Source organism: Aethalodelphis obliquidens, unplaced genomic scaffold (assembly GCF_003676395.1).
Source record: "Aethalodelphis obliquidens isolate GAN/ISIS:26980383/991018 unplaced genomic scaffold, ASM367639v1 scaffold42, whole genome shotgun sequence".
NCBI classification, from domain to species: Eukaryota; Metazoa; Chordata; class Mammalia; order Artiodactyla; family Delphinidae; genus Aethalodelphis; species Aethalodelphis obliquidens.
This window is the reverse complement of record NW_020837986.1, coordinates 13,439,202-13,455,502: the sequence shown is the minus strand read 5'-3', so window position 1 is coordinate 13,455,502 and position 16,301 is coordinate 13,439,202. Positions and strand designations below refer to the sequence as shown.

Below are 16,301 nucleotides of genomic sequence, written 5' to 3'. Positions count from 1 at the left end.
CCCCTTCTTACCTCCTTCCCCACTACGTCCTTCATGTCTTGCCATACTTCCTCAGGGTCACCCTGTTTCCACTTTTGCCCTGCAACAGCCAGCCATCCTTGTATTCGTCTGGCTGTCTCCCCGACCAGAATGGAAGCTCCATAAAGGCAAGGGCTTTGTTCCCTGCAGGATCCCCAGTGCCTAGGACTGTGCCTGCACAGAGCAGGGCTCAGTAAACACTTGCCAAGTGGCCATTTGACTGTTTCTCCCACTAGAATGTCAGCTCCTGAGGGCTGGGACTGTGTCTGTCCTGTTAATACACAGCCCCAATGCCCAGCACACAGCAGGTGCTCAATAAAAACCCAGTGTACAGGTGGAGAAATTCAGGCCCAGAGGGAGGAAGAGACTTGTCCAACGTCCTCCCCAGAGAGCAGCAGAGCCAGCACCGGTACCCAGCTCTCCTGCAGCCCCCCTGCCAGCCAAGCATCCCCTCCTTTCCCTGTCCCAGAGCACACAAGAGCCCAGGCCCTTTGCTCACCAAGTCAACACAGTTTATTACTGAATTTCACTTTCACACAATTTCAAAGAGCTGGAACAAGTGTGGGGTGGGGGTTGGGGGAGGGACAGGTGCCCCTCAGGAGCCAGGACCCCCGGCTGGCTTCCCCGGACCAGGGCAGGGGAGGGAGCATCAGGCCGTTCAATCTCTGGGCACCAGCTCTCCACGTGCACACGCACAGCAAGCCAGCAGCTCCTCACACATAAATACAGACACGCTTAACAAAAATAGTATATCATCTTCACAAGGAATAAAAATTAGTCTCAAATATGTACAGCAGAGAGCCCGGGGTGGCCAGGGCTAGGCCAGGATCCCCAGGGATGAGACAGGCCATGGGTGGAGCAGAGGAGAGAGGGAGGCCTGAAGAGCTCCTGGCCAGGCCACCCTGACCTTGGCAGCCCGGCTGCCCAGGCTGAACGGGGGTGGGGCACAAATCGATCAGGCCAGACAGGACTGGCCCCTCCAGCCAGCCCTACCTCCACCCCACGCACAAGGCTCTCTTTCCTGCCCTTCCTGCCTGAGGTAGGGAAGACCCCAGGGCTCCCACAGCTGTTCCCCGTGGCTCCCCCTCACCTCTGGGCAGAGGCCCCTGAACCCCATGGGCAGCAGCCCAAGGCAAAGGTGCCACAGGACGATCTCCTTGCAGGAAGCGAGGCAGCTGAGGCCATAAACAGCTCTGGGGCACCTATCTTGGGCCCAGTCGGTCCCTCAGTCGTGGTCATGGGAGCCGGGGAAGGGGAAGGGAACTGGGGTGGTGCTCAACTGCAAGGGCCACCCAAGCTTTGGCATGGGGTGCCTCCTGCAGCTACAGCTCCCCCATCCCAGGTGGGGCTGGCCTCTAGCCAGAGGCCTCTAGGACACTGGGATTGAGGGTAGGGACTTTGGCCAGGCCAGAGGTGGGGAGGGGGTCCTGGTCCTTGTTTCTGTATCCCAAGCAGCCTGAATCCCTAATTAGTCAGAAGTGGCCCCTAAGCGGCTCTTGGAGGGTGGGGATAAATGGAAGGGGAGCCCAGGTCCGGGACGAGGGAGAGACAGGAAATGATCAATTCCGAGGCCAAAAACATCAAAATGAAGGCAATCTAGTCTCTCTTTCTGGGGAAAAGGGTCAGAAAATTTTCCAGCTCCCTGGCAGGAAAGCATCCTCAGTGAGGCTAAGGGGGCAAGGGGTTCCACCAATCAGGCAGGGCACTGCAGCCCCCAGTCACAATCCCCCCAAACCTGTCAGCTTCCACGGGACAGAATCTGGGGAAATTTTGTGGGTTTTGAGGCCGGGAGAACTGAGGTGTTGGGGAAGGCGGCTTTCACAGAAGCATGGTAAATTCTAGAAAACTAAATGAGGGGACCAGGTCTAGGCCCAACCCTGTGATGTGTGGGTGGCCGTGGGCTGCATGTAGTGGTTCTCCAGGTGGCGACAGTGGCTGGACGGAGGGCTGTGGTGAGGGCAGGATGGCGGTGGGCGGGTGAGTGGGTGGTCAGTGTCTGGTCATTTCCGACTGAAGAGCGAGCCCAGCAGAACCACGCCAGCCACAGTCATGCCCGTCAGGAACCAGCGGTTGAAGCGCTCCTGGCCCTTCCGGCTCTCGGCTGCTGCATTGTTCCCATAGAGTTCCACGAAAGTGTCCTGCAGGGAGACAGAAGAGAAGGGAACATGCTGTTCGAGTCCTCAACAGTAATGTGGCTGGGACAAAGGGGGACCATCTGCATGCGATGGCCTTGGTGAAATGAAAAACTGTAGCCGTCCATGCCCACTCTGGGCCAGATAAAGGGTTAAGGGCTGTCCTTCTTCCTGACCCTCAGTTTGGGATAGCCAACCCATTTTATTGCTGAGAAAACAGGTGCAGAGTGGGGAAAGAGTTTTGTCCAAGGTCAGACAGCTAGGAAGTAATACTTGAGAACCTGAGTTGGGAAAGAGATGGGCAGGGAACTGACAGGAGGTCAGGGGTCTGGAGCAGGGTGGAGAGAAGAAGGGAGATGAGCGTGCAGGGGTGAGCGAGAGCTAGACCACGTGTGGTCTGGAAGCCTCGGAGAAGCCTGGAGTTGAGCCCAAGGGTGGTGCAGAACCACCAGGCCTCAGCCTTTCCACTGCTGCAACAGAGGGAGGGAGGGAGAGAAAGGAGCCAGGGCTAAATTCCCAGAGTGATTCAGGAGCAGAGCAGATCTGGAGGGAGCCTCTGACCAGGGCAGGCTGATGGGTGGGCAGAGCAGGGCAGAGTAGAGAGGGTAACAACAATGCAGGACTGGGATGGGGTCTATGAGGCCCTGTCCCCCACCCCAGGGGGTGTGACCCTGGGCCCAGGAGGAGGTGAGCAATAGCTCTCTCCCTGAAGCTAGTCAGGAGGGAAGCACGTGATACAGGGAAGGAGGGGCAGTGGGTTAAATGACCAGGCCTGGGGTGGAGTCAGCCTGTGGCGCAGGGAGAGGGGAGCTTGGAGCACCCTTTAATGAGTGTGCTTCGCACCCTATCTGTCCTTTAATCCTCTCAGCAATGCTGTCTCTCCCCACTGACAGACCAGGAAGCCTGGCCTCTGAGCACTGAGGGACTTGATCAGGTCACCCAACTCTCTGGTGGAACCAGAATCCAAACCTGGTGCCTGGTGCCTAGAAATCAGTGTGCTTTGTGTGCCTAGAGAGGGAACAGATCACTGGCTGGTTCCAGAGACTGTGTTCTTGCCTCTCCACCAAGAACTCACATCATGGGCCCACACCTCTACCTGGGCCCGACTGGCTGAGCCACCAGGCGGCTCCCTCAGACAGCGCCTGCCATTTCTGGTTGGCCCCAGGTCCCACCCGGCCAGTTTGCTCACTGTGATATCTGCTGGGCCCTACTTCCAGTCTTGATGACGTCCCCTTAACTCCATGCCAAGAAGATTTTTTAAAACATAGGTCAGATCGTGGCACACCAACAGCTTTCCCTTGCACTTAGAAAGCCAGCGTCATGTCTGTTCATGTCCCTGGTACCTAGCAGAGGGCCATGCGCACTGAGCTGCCACCTTGACTCAAAGAATCCGTAACATTTATTAAACCATTAGGGAGGCAGCAGTGATGCATGAGCCAGAGCCCTTCCAGAAAGCTCACCATCTACTGGGGAAAAGGCATTGGGAGGGGAAGGCAGGCAGGTGGGGAAAACCCCACCATTCAGACCATGTCACTCCACCATCTCAAGCTCTCCAAGGCTCCCCATCACACACAGAATCAAGTCCTCACCACGGCCAGCGAGGTCTGGTAGGACTCGGCCCCTCCCCACCGCACACTGCATTCTAGTTGCACTGGCCTCCTTGCTGTTCCTCGAACATCCGCTGAGCTCGGGACCTGCTGCCCTTGCTGCCTGGAGCACTTGACCCCAGGCTCCCTCATTTCACTCCTAACTCTGCTCAAATGTGATCTCCTCAGAGATGCCTTCCCTGGCCACCCTGTCTAAAATGGTACCCACCACCCTGATCTCTCTCTACCTACCCCCTTACCTTGCTTTATTTTCCTTCTCAGCACTTTTCAGAAGCAGAGCCTACCCTTGGTCTTTGTTTTGATTTGTCTCCTGCAGTAGTCATGGCTTGATGAGGCAGAGAGCCTGTCTTGTTTCTAAATACCCAGAACAGTGTCTGGCACATAGTTGGTGCTCAATAAATACATGAGTAGAACAAAGGTCTTACATGTCTTCTAAGTGCCAGACATTGTCATCCCACTTCTCCTTCATCAGAATCCCCAGATGTAGCGACCTGAGCCCCATTTCACAGGTGAAACAACTGAGGTATAGAGTCGGAAAGACCTTGCCTGGGGTCACCCAGCTAACAGGTGGCAGAGCTAGGATCAAAACTCAGGACTGCCTGGCCCCAACCCAAGTGCTGCTACAGCAGGACACTTCCCTATGTGGGGGGCTGCAGTGGAGGTGGAGCCCTGGCTCTGGGGAGAGAAGGGCAGGGGCAGTGGCAGTGGCAGCAGCCAGCGTCCTTACTCTTTGGCCTTCATCCTGGTTAGCCTCCATGAGTGTTGGCAGACCAGAAAATTCTTACAGGAATTAAAATTTTTCTGGTCCCAAGTAAAGTAGGGCCAGGTGAAGTCACAAAAAAGATTGATCTGTGATGAGGGAGAGTCCCGGGCTGTGGGGAGCATGGGAGAGGGAGGCCATGGCCAGAAGGCTTTGGGTTATCCCAAGGGACCAAATGTCCCACAAGAAACCAGGGACATTGGGTTGCAGCCAAAGTGGGAGAGGCCTGGCTCCCTCGATGGGAACTTTCCTGAAGTAGAGGGCTGGCAGCCACAGGAAATTTTCAACTCTGAGGCTGAGCTGGAATAAACAGGCCCTGCTGCAAGGCACAAAGCACTCACTGTCCAGGAACAGTTATTCTAGGGTGGCGGGAACATTCTCCTGTCGGTGCCACAGAGACAAGGCTCTGAGCTGCCCAGCCCCACCCCCACCCCATGCATTCGCGGTTGGACAACCTTCATCTCCATTTCAGAAGCTCCTTCTCCTAGGGAGGGGGGAGAGAGGGTTCTGGGGTTGCTTTTGCAGAGAGAGCAAGAGCAAAACGGGGCGTGCTGTTCCAGGGCGGGTGCCGGGGAGGCAGTGGTGTGGGTATATTTAGCCCACGGTTCACACGACACACTTGGAAACAAACACAGCCATTTTCTCAGCGGGCGCCTGCTCTGGATAAATAAACAGGATTGCGGAGCTGCCCTGGTCTGGAAAAGCAGAGATAAGCCCCCACTGCTGCGAGCCAGAGCTGACGTGGTGGACGGGGGTCAGACGTAAGAGTGGGCTGTAGGGAGGTCTCTGATGTCACAGAGGCTTTCAGGAGACCTATCCTCAGTGTGGGTTAGGGCAAAAGTGGGGCAAGTTTCTCTTTGTAGCTATGACCACTACCATGGGATCCATGTGGGGTTTTCAGGACCACTGGGGACAGGCAGTGGCTAATGACCTCCATGGGAGAACCGTGGACTCCTAGGCTGGCAGACCCCAAAGTCAACAAGGCCAACCCATTTGCGCACTCTACAGTTTCAAATAGCCTGTTTGTGGTAGAGCTTGGACTCAACCCTCTAGCATCGGGGCCCTTCAGAGTGGCGAGACAAGAACCAGGGTCCCCAGGAGAAGCTAAGGCGGGGGCCATTTTCAAGGTCCTCCCTCCAACAGTCCTGGCCACATGCGTGGATTGGCCCAGCCCCACACTCCGGAGCGTTTCATGCCCCTGTGCCTTTGCCAGCATTGTGTCTTTAACTGGTCACCCTCCCCACACCTCCCTTCCTCAGTCAGCCAACCCTACTCAGCTTACACGACTCCACTTTGGAGTCCTGTCTTCTGAGAAGACTTCCCTATTTATCTCTCTTCAACTTCACGAGGAATGTCTCCTTTGTGCTCCCAGAGTTTTTGGACCTTCGTTCACACCGTTAACTACTGAGTGTCTACCATGCTCCAGGCCCAGTACTGGAGACACAGCAGTGAACAAGACAAATAAGGTCCCCACTTTTCCGGAACTTACATTCTAGTCCATGCATTCTCCATTGGTTGGGGGGGCGGGGGGCATAGCACAGAAAGAGATCACAGTACAGCTGTGGTATTCAAAGTCACGGCAGGGCAATTAGGACAAACATGTCTAAAAGGACTCCTTCGTGGGAAGTGGTGAAGAGAGAAAAAGGTTGAGAAACACTGTCCTAGTAGGAAGCAGAGAGAATAAGAAGCAAGACAATTTCAGATATGATGAGGTTTTGAAGACAGTAAGTCCCGGGCAGGTGATAAAGAATACCAGGGGACTGATGTAGGTAGAGTGGCCAGAAAAGGCCTCTCTGGGGAAGCGAGGTTTAAACTGAGACCTGAATGACTAGGTGGCAGTGGCCAAGAGAGGACTAAAAATCTCGGGTGAAAAAGAGCATGTTCCACCAGAAGCAACAAGTGCAAAGGCCCTGAGGCGGGAAGGAGAGGCAGGGGGGTCCCTAGGTTGAGGCCTTCTGTATGTCGGTCTCACCCATCAGTCTGGGGGCTCAGTGCAGGCAGGGACCAAGGACCCATGTCTGAAGCCAGGGGTCCATCCAGACAGGCACAGACTGGCTTCAGCTAGATCTCTGCCCAGAGACAGCCAACTGCACAATGCAGGTTATCCTGCGGCCCCCTGCAACCCTGGAGAAGTCAGGAGAAAGGCTGGCACAGCAGTGCCCCTGGGGCAGTGGCCCAAGTGCCAGCGGACCACCCGCCCTGCCAGGGGCTGGAGCGCAGTTCCTGCTTGAATCCGGTCAGTCCTCCACTCCCCACCCTTCTCCTCTCTCACCTCCCACGTCTCCATGCTTCTTCCTAGCAGTGTGACTCTGAGCAGGTTACTTCGATTCTCCAGCCCACAGTGTCCTCACTTTTTAAATGACAATAAAGTATCTGTTATTATGGCAGCTGACCTTTATCACACAGCTGAATGTTTTACCTGTGCCAGGGACTGAGCTAAAGCACTTTACTCCAAGGAGGCCATACTCCCTGCACAATCACAATCACATTCACTTGAGTGATTGTTTTTTGTCCTGTCTCCCCCACTAGACTGCGTGTAGTTTTTGTCACTTATACCTAAAGAACCTGGTGCTGTACCTGGAACATAGCAGGTGCCGTTCTAAATGAACCTATTTGAGATGAACAAATGAATGACTACTTTCAGTTAATCCTCAGAACATTTGTCAGAGCCTCATTCTGCAGACGTGAAGATGGAGGCTTCAGCGTTTCCCCGCAAGCTCTATCTAGGAAGTGGTAGGACTGGGATTTGTCTGAGTTCTGGCCTCCTGCACATTCTGATGTCCAATCCTGCCATCTTGGGTCCCTGCTGTCTCCACCCACAGAGAACTAGCCTCTTCAGTGGCGGCAGCAGTGGGTGACTTTTCCCAAGCACTTATCTTGCAAGACACTCTTCTTGGCCCTTTCTGTGGATTAGTTTATTTAACTGTCTCTATGCTCTGCCGGCCAGCGGGTACTACTATTAACCCAGCATACAGCTGATGGACCTGAGGCCCACAGACGATCTGTGACTTGCCCAAGGTCACACAGTGACCTGGTGACATGGCTGGGTTGCCTGCACCAACAATCTGGCTCCAGTGCCTTTGCTCCTATCCTCTACACAGCACTCTGCTCACTTTCAAAAGGATAATTCGCCTCAATGCCCCATCATGGGCCAGGTGCGTGCACTTCTGTTACTGAAGGAGGTCCTCACTCTAAGCCCAGGTAAGCCGAGGCTCAGAGATACTGAGAGACCTGTCCCAAGTGGATAAGTAGAGAAGCCAGTTCATATTCTGGGCCAGGCCTATAGCCCTGAGTCCCTCTAGGAGGAAGAAGGTGGCCTGAGGCCACCAGCTGAATGAATGAGTTCTGGCCCCTAGCCAGCTGAGGGGAACTGGGTGCCACAGGAAAAGGATGTGACGAAGGCCAGGAGAGAAAGTGAAACCCTTCCGTCCTGGCTTCAGTGGAGAACAAGCACCTCTGCCAGACGGGCCCTTCCTTCCTTTAGGGTGACTCTGGAGGGCCCAGGCCCACTGCTTCCTTCCTGCTTGGTTATTTCAGGAAAGAGGTAGGTGGAGAAGAGGAAGGGGCTCCTAGCAGCCCAGGGAAAGTGCCAGGGACATCAAGACTGTACCTTACCCGGCCTCACCACAGCCCAGCATGGGCAGGCCGTGAGTCACTTTCTGTTCCTGGCCTCAGTTTCCCTGGAGGAGAGGCTGATAAATGCCGGCTGAATAGACAAATGAGGCCTTGCTAGGAGATCCCAAGGAGATGGCAGGAAGGTGGGTGGTGGGGCAAACGAAGAGGTCTTATCACTCTCTTGGCAGGGAGCAGCAGGCGGAGACTCGGAAGAAGTGAGGTTTGTGGTTGGAATCCACTTCCCCTGGCTTTCTTGGGGGAGCTGTTGGCTTCAGCAATGTGAGAGGAACACAGCCTCTCTCCTCTACCCTGGGGAACACGGGCCTGGATGTGGGCAACTCAGAGGCGGCTCAGTGGGGCAGGGCAAAGAGATGGGTTGTCAGATTGCTGAGCCGACACCTCAGTCTAGCCAGCCCAGCTGTGGGTGGCACAGCAGGCAGCTCTACTTCTGAGCCTTAGTTTCTCCTGCTTTGACCTCAGTGATGAGGTGAGGCAGTGATGGTGAGACCAGGGGATGAAAGCATTTGGTAAAGCAAGGTGACCCTGGTGTTACTGGCTGAGGAGGGTGGCATGGGGGGCCCAAGCCATCCGGGAGGTAGGTAATATTTGGAGCATCCTCACAGCAAACTTCACGTTAATCTTTCTCTAAGTCTGCCCCTGTCAGCTGCCAGCCTCTCCTCCCCCGCCTCCTCCCCCACCATTAGTTCTAAGAAGCTAAGCCTGACAGATGTGCTTACTTCTCAGAAAAGGAAGTGGTTGTGCCAGGAGGAGATAACACCTCCGCTGAGGAATTGAGAAAGCTATCGCGCCCAGCAGTGCGAGCGTGGGCTCTCCACCTCCTCAGCTCAGAAGTGGAGTGCTAGTCTTGGAGGCAGAGAGAGATAATTCAGAAAAGCATTTACTGGGGGCACAGATGCTCATTTTGGGGCTTTCGACCACCTTCCCAGGGAGTGATGGCTGCTCTTTACCGAGCACTTACCATGCACCAGGCAAGGTGCTAAGAGCTTCGTCATGTATGCAAATTCACTTAATCCTCATAATAACCCCATGAAGTAAGTGCTATCATTACTCTCCAAGTTACAGATGAGGAAACAGGCACGGAGAGGTCAAGTGACCTCCCAAGGCCACACAGTTATAAATTGCAGAGTAGGGATTTGAATTCAGGCAGTCTGGCTCCAGAGCCCAAATGTTTAATGGCTCCTGGGCAGCTGCTACCTGCTCATAAGCATTCATTCCCTGGCAGTCTGGGCACTCCCCTCATCTCAATCCTCTCTCATCTCTTCCTTGGTAACTAACTCCCTATTCTTTCATGAGTAGATGGCCACAGCCTTTCATTCCTCTCCCAGTGTCCAGGGTGAGAAGGACCAAGGCTCACCCTTGAAACAGAGTCAGAGACTCAAAAGTGACCTTACAAGATACCCATCCAACCTTCCATGTGATGCTCAAGCTCACCCCTAACTCATCCCCACTTCCCAGATGAGGTTCAGAAAGGTGGAGTGCAAATCTACAGATTCAGTGCAATCTCTATCAAAATACTAATGGCATTTTTTTCACTTGGTTATTTCAGGAAAGAGGTAGGTGGAGAAGAGAACAAATAATTATAAAATTTGTATGGAAACACAAAAGACCCCCAATAGCCAAAACAATCTTGAGAAAGAAGAACAAAGCTGGAGGTATAATGCTCCCTGATTTCAAACTATACTACAAAGCTACAGTAATCAAAACAGTATGGTACCAACACAGAAACAGACACGTAGACCAATGGAACAGAACAGAGAGACCAGAAATGAACCCACACTTATATGGGCAATTAATCTACAACAAAGGAGGCGAGAAGATACAACAGGGAAAGGCAGCCTCTGCAACAAATGCCGCTGGGAAAACTGGACAACTACATACAAAAGTATCAAACTGGATGATTTTCTCACACCATGCACAAAAATAAATTCAAAATGGATTAAAGACTTAAATGTAAGACCTGAAAACATAAAACTCCTAGAAGAAAACATAGGTGGTATGTTCTTTGATTTGTAATGTTTTTTTGATATGTCCCCTGAGGCAAGGGAAACAAAAGCAGAAATAAACAAATGGGAGTACATTAAACTAAAAAGCTTTCTCATGGTGAAGGAAACTATCAACAAAACTAAAAGGCCACCTATTGAATGGGAGATGATATCTGCAAATGATATAGCCGATAATCAGTTAATATCCAAAATATACAAAGAATTCATCCAACTCAAAAAAACATATAACCAGATTACAAAATGGGCAGAGGATCTGAACAGACATTTTTCCAAGGAAGACATACAGATGGCCAACAGGCACATGAAGAGATGCTCAACATCACAGAACACTGGGAAATGCAAACCAAAACCACAATGAGATATCACTTCACACCTGTCAGAATGGCTATTATTGAAAAGGCAACAAATAACAAGTGTTGGTGGAGACGTGGAGAAAAGGGAACCCTCACGCACTGCTGGTGGGAATGTAAACTGGTGCAGCCACTATGGAAAACAGTATGGAGATTCCTTAGAAAATTAAAACTAGAACTACCATATGATCCAGCAATACCACTCCCTGCATATTTATCTGAAGAAAACAAAAACACTAATTAGAAAAGATATATGCACCCCTATGTTCACTGAAGCATTATTTGCAATAGCCAAGATATGGAAGCAACCGAAGTGCCCATCAACAGATGAATGGATAAAGAAGATGATACACACACACACACACACACACACACACACACACACACACACGCAACGGAATATCAGCCATAAAAATGAATGAAATCTTGCCATTTGTGACAACATGGAGGGACCTAGAGGGCATTATGCTTAGTGAAATAAGTCACACAGAAAGGCAAATTCTATATGATTTCACTTATATGTGGAATCTCAATCAAAACAAAACAAATGAACAAACATAACAAAACATGAATAGAGTTACAGATACACAGAACAAACAGGTGTCTGACAGAGGGGAGGGGGCTGGGGGAGGAAAGAAATAGGTGAGGGAGATTAAGAGATATAAATTTCCAGTTGCAAAATAAATGAGTCTCGGGTATGAAATGTACAGCATGGGGAATATAGTCAATAACTATGTAGTATCTTTGTATGGTGACTTATCTTAACTAGACTTACTGTGGTGATCAGCTTGAATTGTATAGAAACACCGAATCACTTCGTTGTATAGCAGGAACTAATATAGTGTTGTAGGTCAATTGTACTTAAAAAATAAACAAACTCATAGAAAAAGAGATCAGATTTGTGGTTACCAGAGGCAGGGGCCGGGGGAAGGTGAGGGGAGGGGAAAGGAAGAAGGTGGTCAAAGGTACAAACTTCCAATTATAAGATAAATTAGTACTAGGGATGTAATGTACAACATGATAAATGTAATTAATACTGCTGTATGTTATATATTAAAGTTTTTAAGAGAATAAATCCTAAGAGTACTCATCATAAGAAAAAAAATTTTTTTTCTATTTGATTTTGTACCTATACGAGATGACATGTTCACTAAACTTACTGTGGTAATCACTTTATGATGTATGTAAATCAAATCTTTATGCTATAAACCTTTTAAACTTATACAGTACTGTATGCCAAATATATTTCAATAAAACTGAAAGGAAATAAACAAAAAGAAAGGTGGAACATCCAGATTACATAGTAGGTCTGTTTCATTCCAGATGGTCCATACTCATGGAGTATCTCCAGGGCATTCTCTGCTTACACACTGTGAGCAGGGGTTCCCTCCCTCCTATGTGGAGCATTTTATCTTTGGACAGCTCTTTTGGAAAACTTTTCCCATTGATCAGCTCTCCTGGAAAACTTTTGCCTCTTTCCCTCTACCTCCCGCCATTGCTGGGCCTTAGTTCTGGTTCTCTCTCCTCTGCTGCTCTCCTCCAACTCTGTCCCAAGGGCTACCCAAGAAGGCAACATGATCTGGCAGAGGAAGCTATGCCAGCCTTGCCGAAGGCCCTGGACCAGGTCCTGCTGCTCTCTGAGTATCAGCTTCCTCATTTGTAAAATGGCAGTGCTATCCAGATGAGGCCAAGGCTGGTGACAAATTAACTTCTTTTTCTCCACCAAACTGGGCTGCCAGAGCAAAGAATAGGCAGGTACCCAAAAAGTCTTGCAATTAGACTAAGATGTTTAGCTTTGGACCTCATCTATAACATGGGAATTAAAAATGTACTTATTTCACAAGAACATTGTGAAAATTCAATAGTAATACATATAAAGGGCTTAGAACTATATGTGACACATAGTAGACTTTAAGTAAATGCCAGCTATTATACTGCTCTTATTATTAGACCAAGGCTCAGCCCGAGTCTTAGACCTTTCTCCATGGTCTGCAGGGTTTCCTTAGCTTTGTCGAGGGCCAAGCTGCTTATTCCTCACATGCCATGTTCTGTTCGGCCTCAGGACCTTTGCTCATGTTGGTCCCTATGCTGAACTCTCTCCTGCTTATCTCTTAGGTCTTAACCTACAGGCCACTTCCTCAAGGAGGCCTCCTGCTCTCCCCTTCCAAGTCTCCTTCGGCTCTCTCACCAGTTTGCTGAGCTACTCATTTCTGACCATGAGCTCTGTCCCCCAGGCCTAGCCCAGTGCTGGGCCCAGAGAAGGTCCTGATGAGTACAGCTGACTGGTGGGAAGGGAAGAAGGCCAGTTCCCTCTCTCTTCATCCCCACCCTCATTGCCTGGCAAAACTAGGAGGAGGCCCCAAGACACCAGGTGATTGGACAGGGTACCTGGGGCTCCCCAGACACCAAGTTCTCCCAGGCTCATGAGAAAGTTCTGGAAAAGGCATCTTCTGCATTGTGTTGAGGCAACAGGCAGGAGGGACTAGGGTAGCAATCTACAAAAGGAACAGGGGCTTGGTCTCTGGGGTCAACCCCCTCCCTAAAATTCTGCTTCTTTCTGGGGTCTATGCCTCTAAATACTCCATGGTCCAAAGCAGCCACTCCCTCCTCCTTTCTGCCCAGAGCTGCCCCCATTCCCTCATCTGGTGCTGATCAATGCTGCATGCTGTGGGGAAAAGAGCAATGGGCTGAGCATCAGCAGGTGTGGGTTTTGTGTCCCAGCTCTGTCACTGGCTTGCTTGGGGTGAGTCCATTCCTCTGTCTGGGATGCTGGGAAAGCCTGGGACTTTCCTCATCTGCAAAATGAAGGGGATCATCTCAAATCACTCTTACCAGTGCTGCAGCATGAGGAGGATGAAAATAATTCACACATGGGCAAATAAGTGACTACCTGTGTTCTCTCTCAGGGGTATCCAAAAGATCCAATAACTTAGTGCGGAAGGTGGGAGGCAACATTCTGGAGTAGAACTTGTTGCCTCCACTTTAAAGCCTGCTGAGCCTTGCCCTCAAACCTGCAGATTCCTGGGGAAAAGGGCAATGGGCATGTCTGTGACCAAGGCCAGCTCCTCAGAGGGCCAGACCTCGCCGGGCTGCACCCCAGTGGCTTCAACCTCCTCACCCCAGCACCGCCTCCAACTAGTCCAGACAAGTCCCGGGTATTTTCAGCCACCTTTATCTGATGGGAAATGTTTGGAATTCCACAGCAGAAGGCAACGGCTCTGGAGGATTTGGCAACAGGAGTAAATCCCTACAGCCCCCACCACATACAAATGGTCACACACACACCCCTGTAACCAAAACCTCAGAGCTGAAGGCGCCCTCAGGGTGCATTTCCTTCATTCTGGTTCCTTCTAGTCTCCCCGTTTCATCTTCAGCCCGGTCCACCAGCCCCCACAAGGTAGAGAACAGCAAGATGCCTGAGATGGTGCCAGGAGAGCTGAAGTACTCTTGTAGCCATGACGCTGAGGAGGGGCCACCTGGAGGTTTGCTGTTCACGGTCAGTGCCCACAGCACCAACAAACTGCAGAAGGTCACCACCACCATCACCAGGCAAGCCCAGAAGCAACTCACTGTCCCACCTGATGTGGCATGACCTGTGGTTCACAGAGACGTCTAGTTCAACCCCTACCCTAAACAGATGGAAAACTGAGACCTGACGAGCTGAAGGGACTCCCCCGCAAGGCTTCTTGAGCCCTGGAGCACAAAAGTACAGGTTCCAATCCTAGCTCTGTGACTGCCTACTTGTGGGACCTGGGGCAAGACTTTACCTTTCCAAGCCCAGGGGCCTGTCTACAAAGTGAGAACACTGTCCTTACATCACAGGCTTAGCAGCAAGAATTAAATGGTCCATGGAAGGTGCTCAATAAATGTTAGCGTTATTTTTTTATAGTTAAAAATTAATGGCCGCATTTGTGCTTCTCATGTGGTATTCTCATTATTTATAGCTACAAACAAACAAACCCCCCAAAAACCCCCAAAACAGCTCATACTGACTCAGCCTCTGCTTGAATTCTCAAAATCTTCCAAGTAGGTCTTGTCCCCATTTTACCAACGAGGAAACTAAGGCTCAGAGAGGTGAGGAGACTTTGCCTGAGATCTCTGGTTACCAAGTGAGGGTGTCTGACTCCACAGCTCGTTAAATCTGCCAGCGCAATAGGACAGATGCAGGAGGATGTGACTAAGCTCTTCCTTCCTTCCCCTTTCACCCACCCACTGCCCACTACTTACTGAGAATCTTGGGCCTTGTATCAGAGATGACTCTGAGGTCAGGGCAGAGGCATATCTCTTGGTTCCCCCCGGGTGCCTTGAGGGTGGGAAGGACAGAGGTATGCGGATGGCTGCTCTGTGCTTCCCCACTGCCCCCCAACTCAGCCCCTGCAAGGCCAGTCCTTGCAGAGTCCCTCCCTCCACCTAGTCATTATCTTGGAAACAAAAGCCATGCCAAAAAGCTTTGGCGAAGTTGTTAGCTGCGTTTTTAAAGACAGACCATGACTCCTTTCTGGGCTGACCTGTGGGTTGTAGGAGGATTCCCTGCTTAGCTCTGGACACTCATTCATTCCATAAATCTTTATTAAGAGCCCACTAAATGCCAGGCACCACGTTAAGTGCTGGGGATAAAGCAGTGACTAAATTAGAAGAAAATTCCTACCTGCATAAGTTTATCATTTAATGGGAAGAGACAGGCAACAAACAAATGTCAGATGGTGATAAGTGCTAGAGAAAACTAAATGAGAGAAAGGGGTTAGCGAGAAACACGGAAGATGGCAGAATTAAAACCCTGGTCAGGGGCTTCCCTGGTGGCGCAGTGGTTGGGAGTCCGCCTGCCGATGCAGGGGACGCGGGTTCGTGCCCCGGTCCGGGAAGATCCCACATGCCGCGGAGCGGCTGGGCCTGTGAGCCATGGCCGCTGAGCCTGCGCGTCTGGAGCCTGTGCTCCGCAACAGGAGGCCACAACAGTGAGAGGCCCGCGTACCGCAAAAAAAAAAAAAAAAAAAAAACCCTGGGCAAGGAAAGCTTCTTTTAAGAGGTGACATCTGATCAGAGCCCTGAATGAAGTGAGGAACCGCACTGCAAGGATCTGAGGAAAGGCAGAGGGAAGAGCAAGTGCCAGGCCCTGAGGCAGGAACACACCTGGGGTGCTCCAGGAACAGGAAAGACGTCAGTGTGGCTGAAGCTGAGTAGTGAATGAGGGGAGAATGATAGCGTAGGGTCTGGCAGTAGCCAAGGGCCAGATTGTGCAGGGCCTGTAAGGCCATTTAAAAACTTGAGCCTGTCCTTCGAGTGACATGGGAACACTGCAGGGTTCTGAGCAGGGGAGGGACATGATCTGACTTTGATTTTAACAGAATCCCTCTGGTTGCTGGGTGGAGATCTCCATTATTTTAACAGACTCCCTCTGGTTGCTGGGTGGAGATCTCCAGGGGTAAGGGTGGAAGCAAGAGGTCTGGTGAGGAGCTGATGCAGTCATCTGGGAAAAATATGAGGGTGGCCTAACCAGGATGGTGCCAGGGAAGCTGGAGAGAAGCAGTCAGATTCAGAATTTATTTTTAAAAGTAGAGCTGAGGACTTCCCTGGTGGCACAGTGGTTAAGAATCCACCTGCCAATGCAGGGGACACAGGTTGGAGCCCTGGTCCGGCAAGATCCCACATGCTGCGGAGCAACTAAGTCCGTGCGCCACAACTACTGAGCCTGTGCTCTAGAGCCCGCTCACCACAACTACTGAAGCCCGCACGCCTAGAGCCCATGCTCCGCAACAAGAGAAGCCACCTCAATGAGAAGCCTGCGCAACACAACG

General features: G+C 51.2%; 1 protein-coding gene across 8 annotated transcripts in view; it reads right to left on the bottom strand.

Moving 5' to 3' along the window:
* Positions 1 to 508: 508 nt before the first annotated feature.
* BCL2L1 (BCL2 like 1) overlaps positions 509 to 16,301 on the bottom strand; it is a 51,889-nt gene continuing 36,096 nt past the window's right edge. For 6 of the 8 annotated variants that reach the window (XM_027078640.1, XM_027078641.1, XM_027078642.1 and 3 more), the window contains exon 3: positions 514 to 2,156. In XM_027078640.1, the coding sequence (XP_026934441.1) occupies positions 2,019 to 2,156 (138 nt within the window). In that variant the 3' untranslated portion in view covers positions 514 to 2,018. Of the gene's footprint in view, positions 2,157 to 16,301 lie in introns of all 8 variants that reach the window. The other 2 variants (XM_027078645.1, XM_027078644.1) reach the window with 1 other exon arrangement.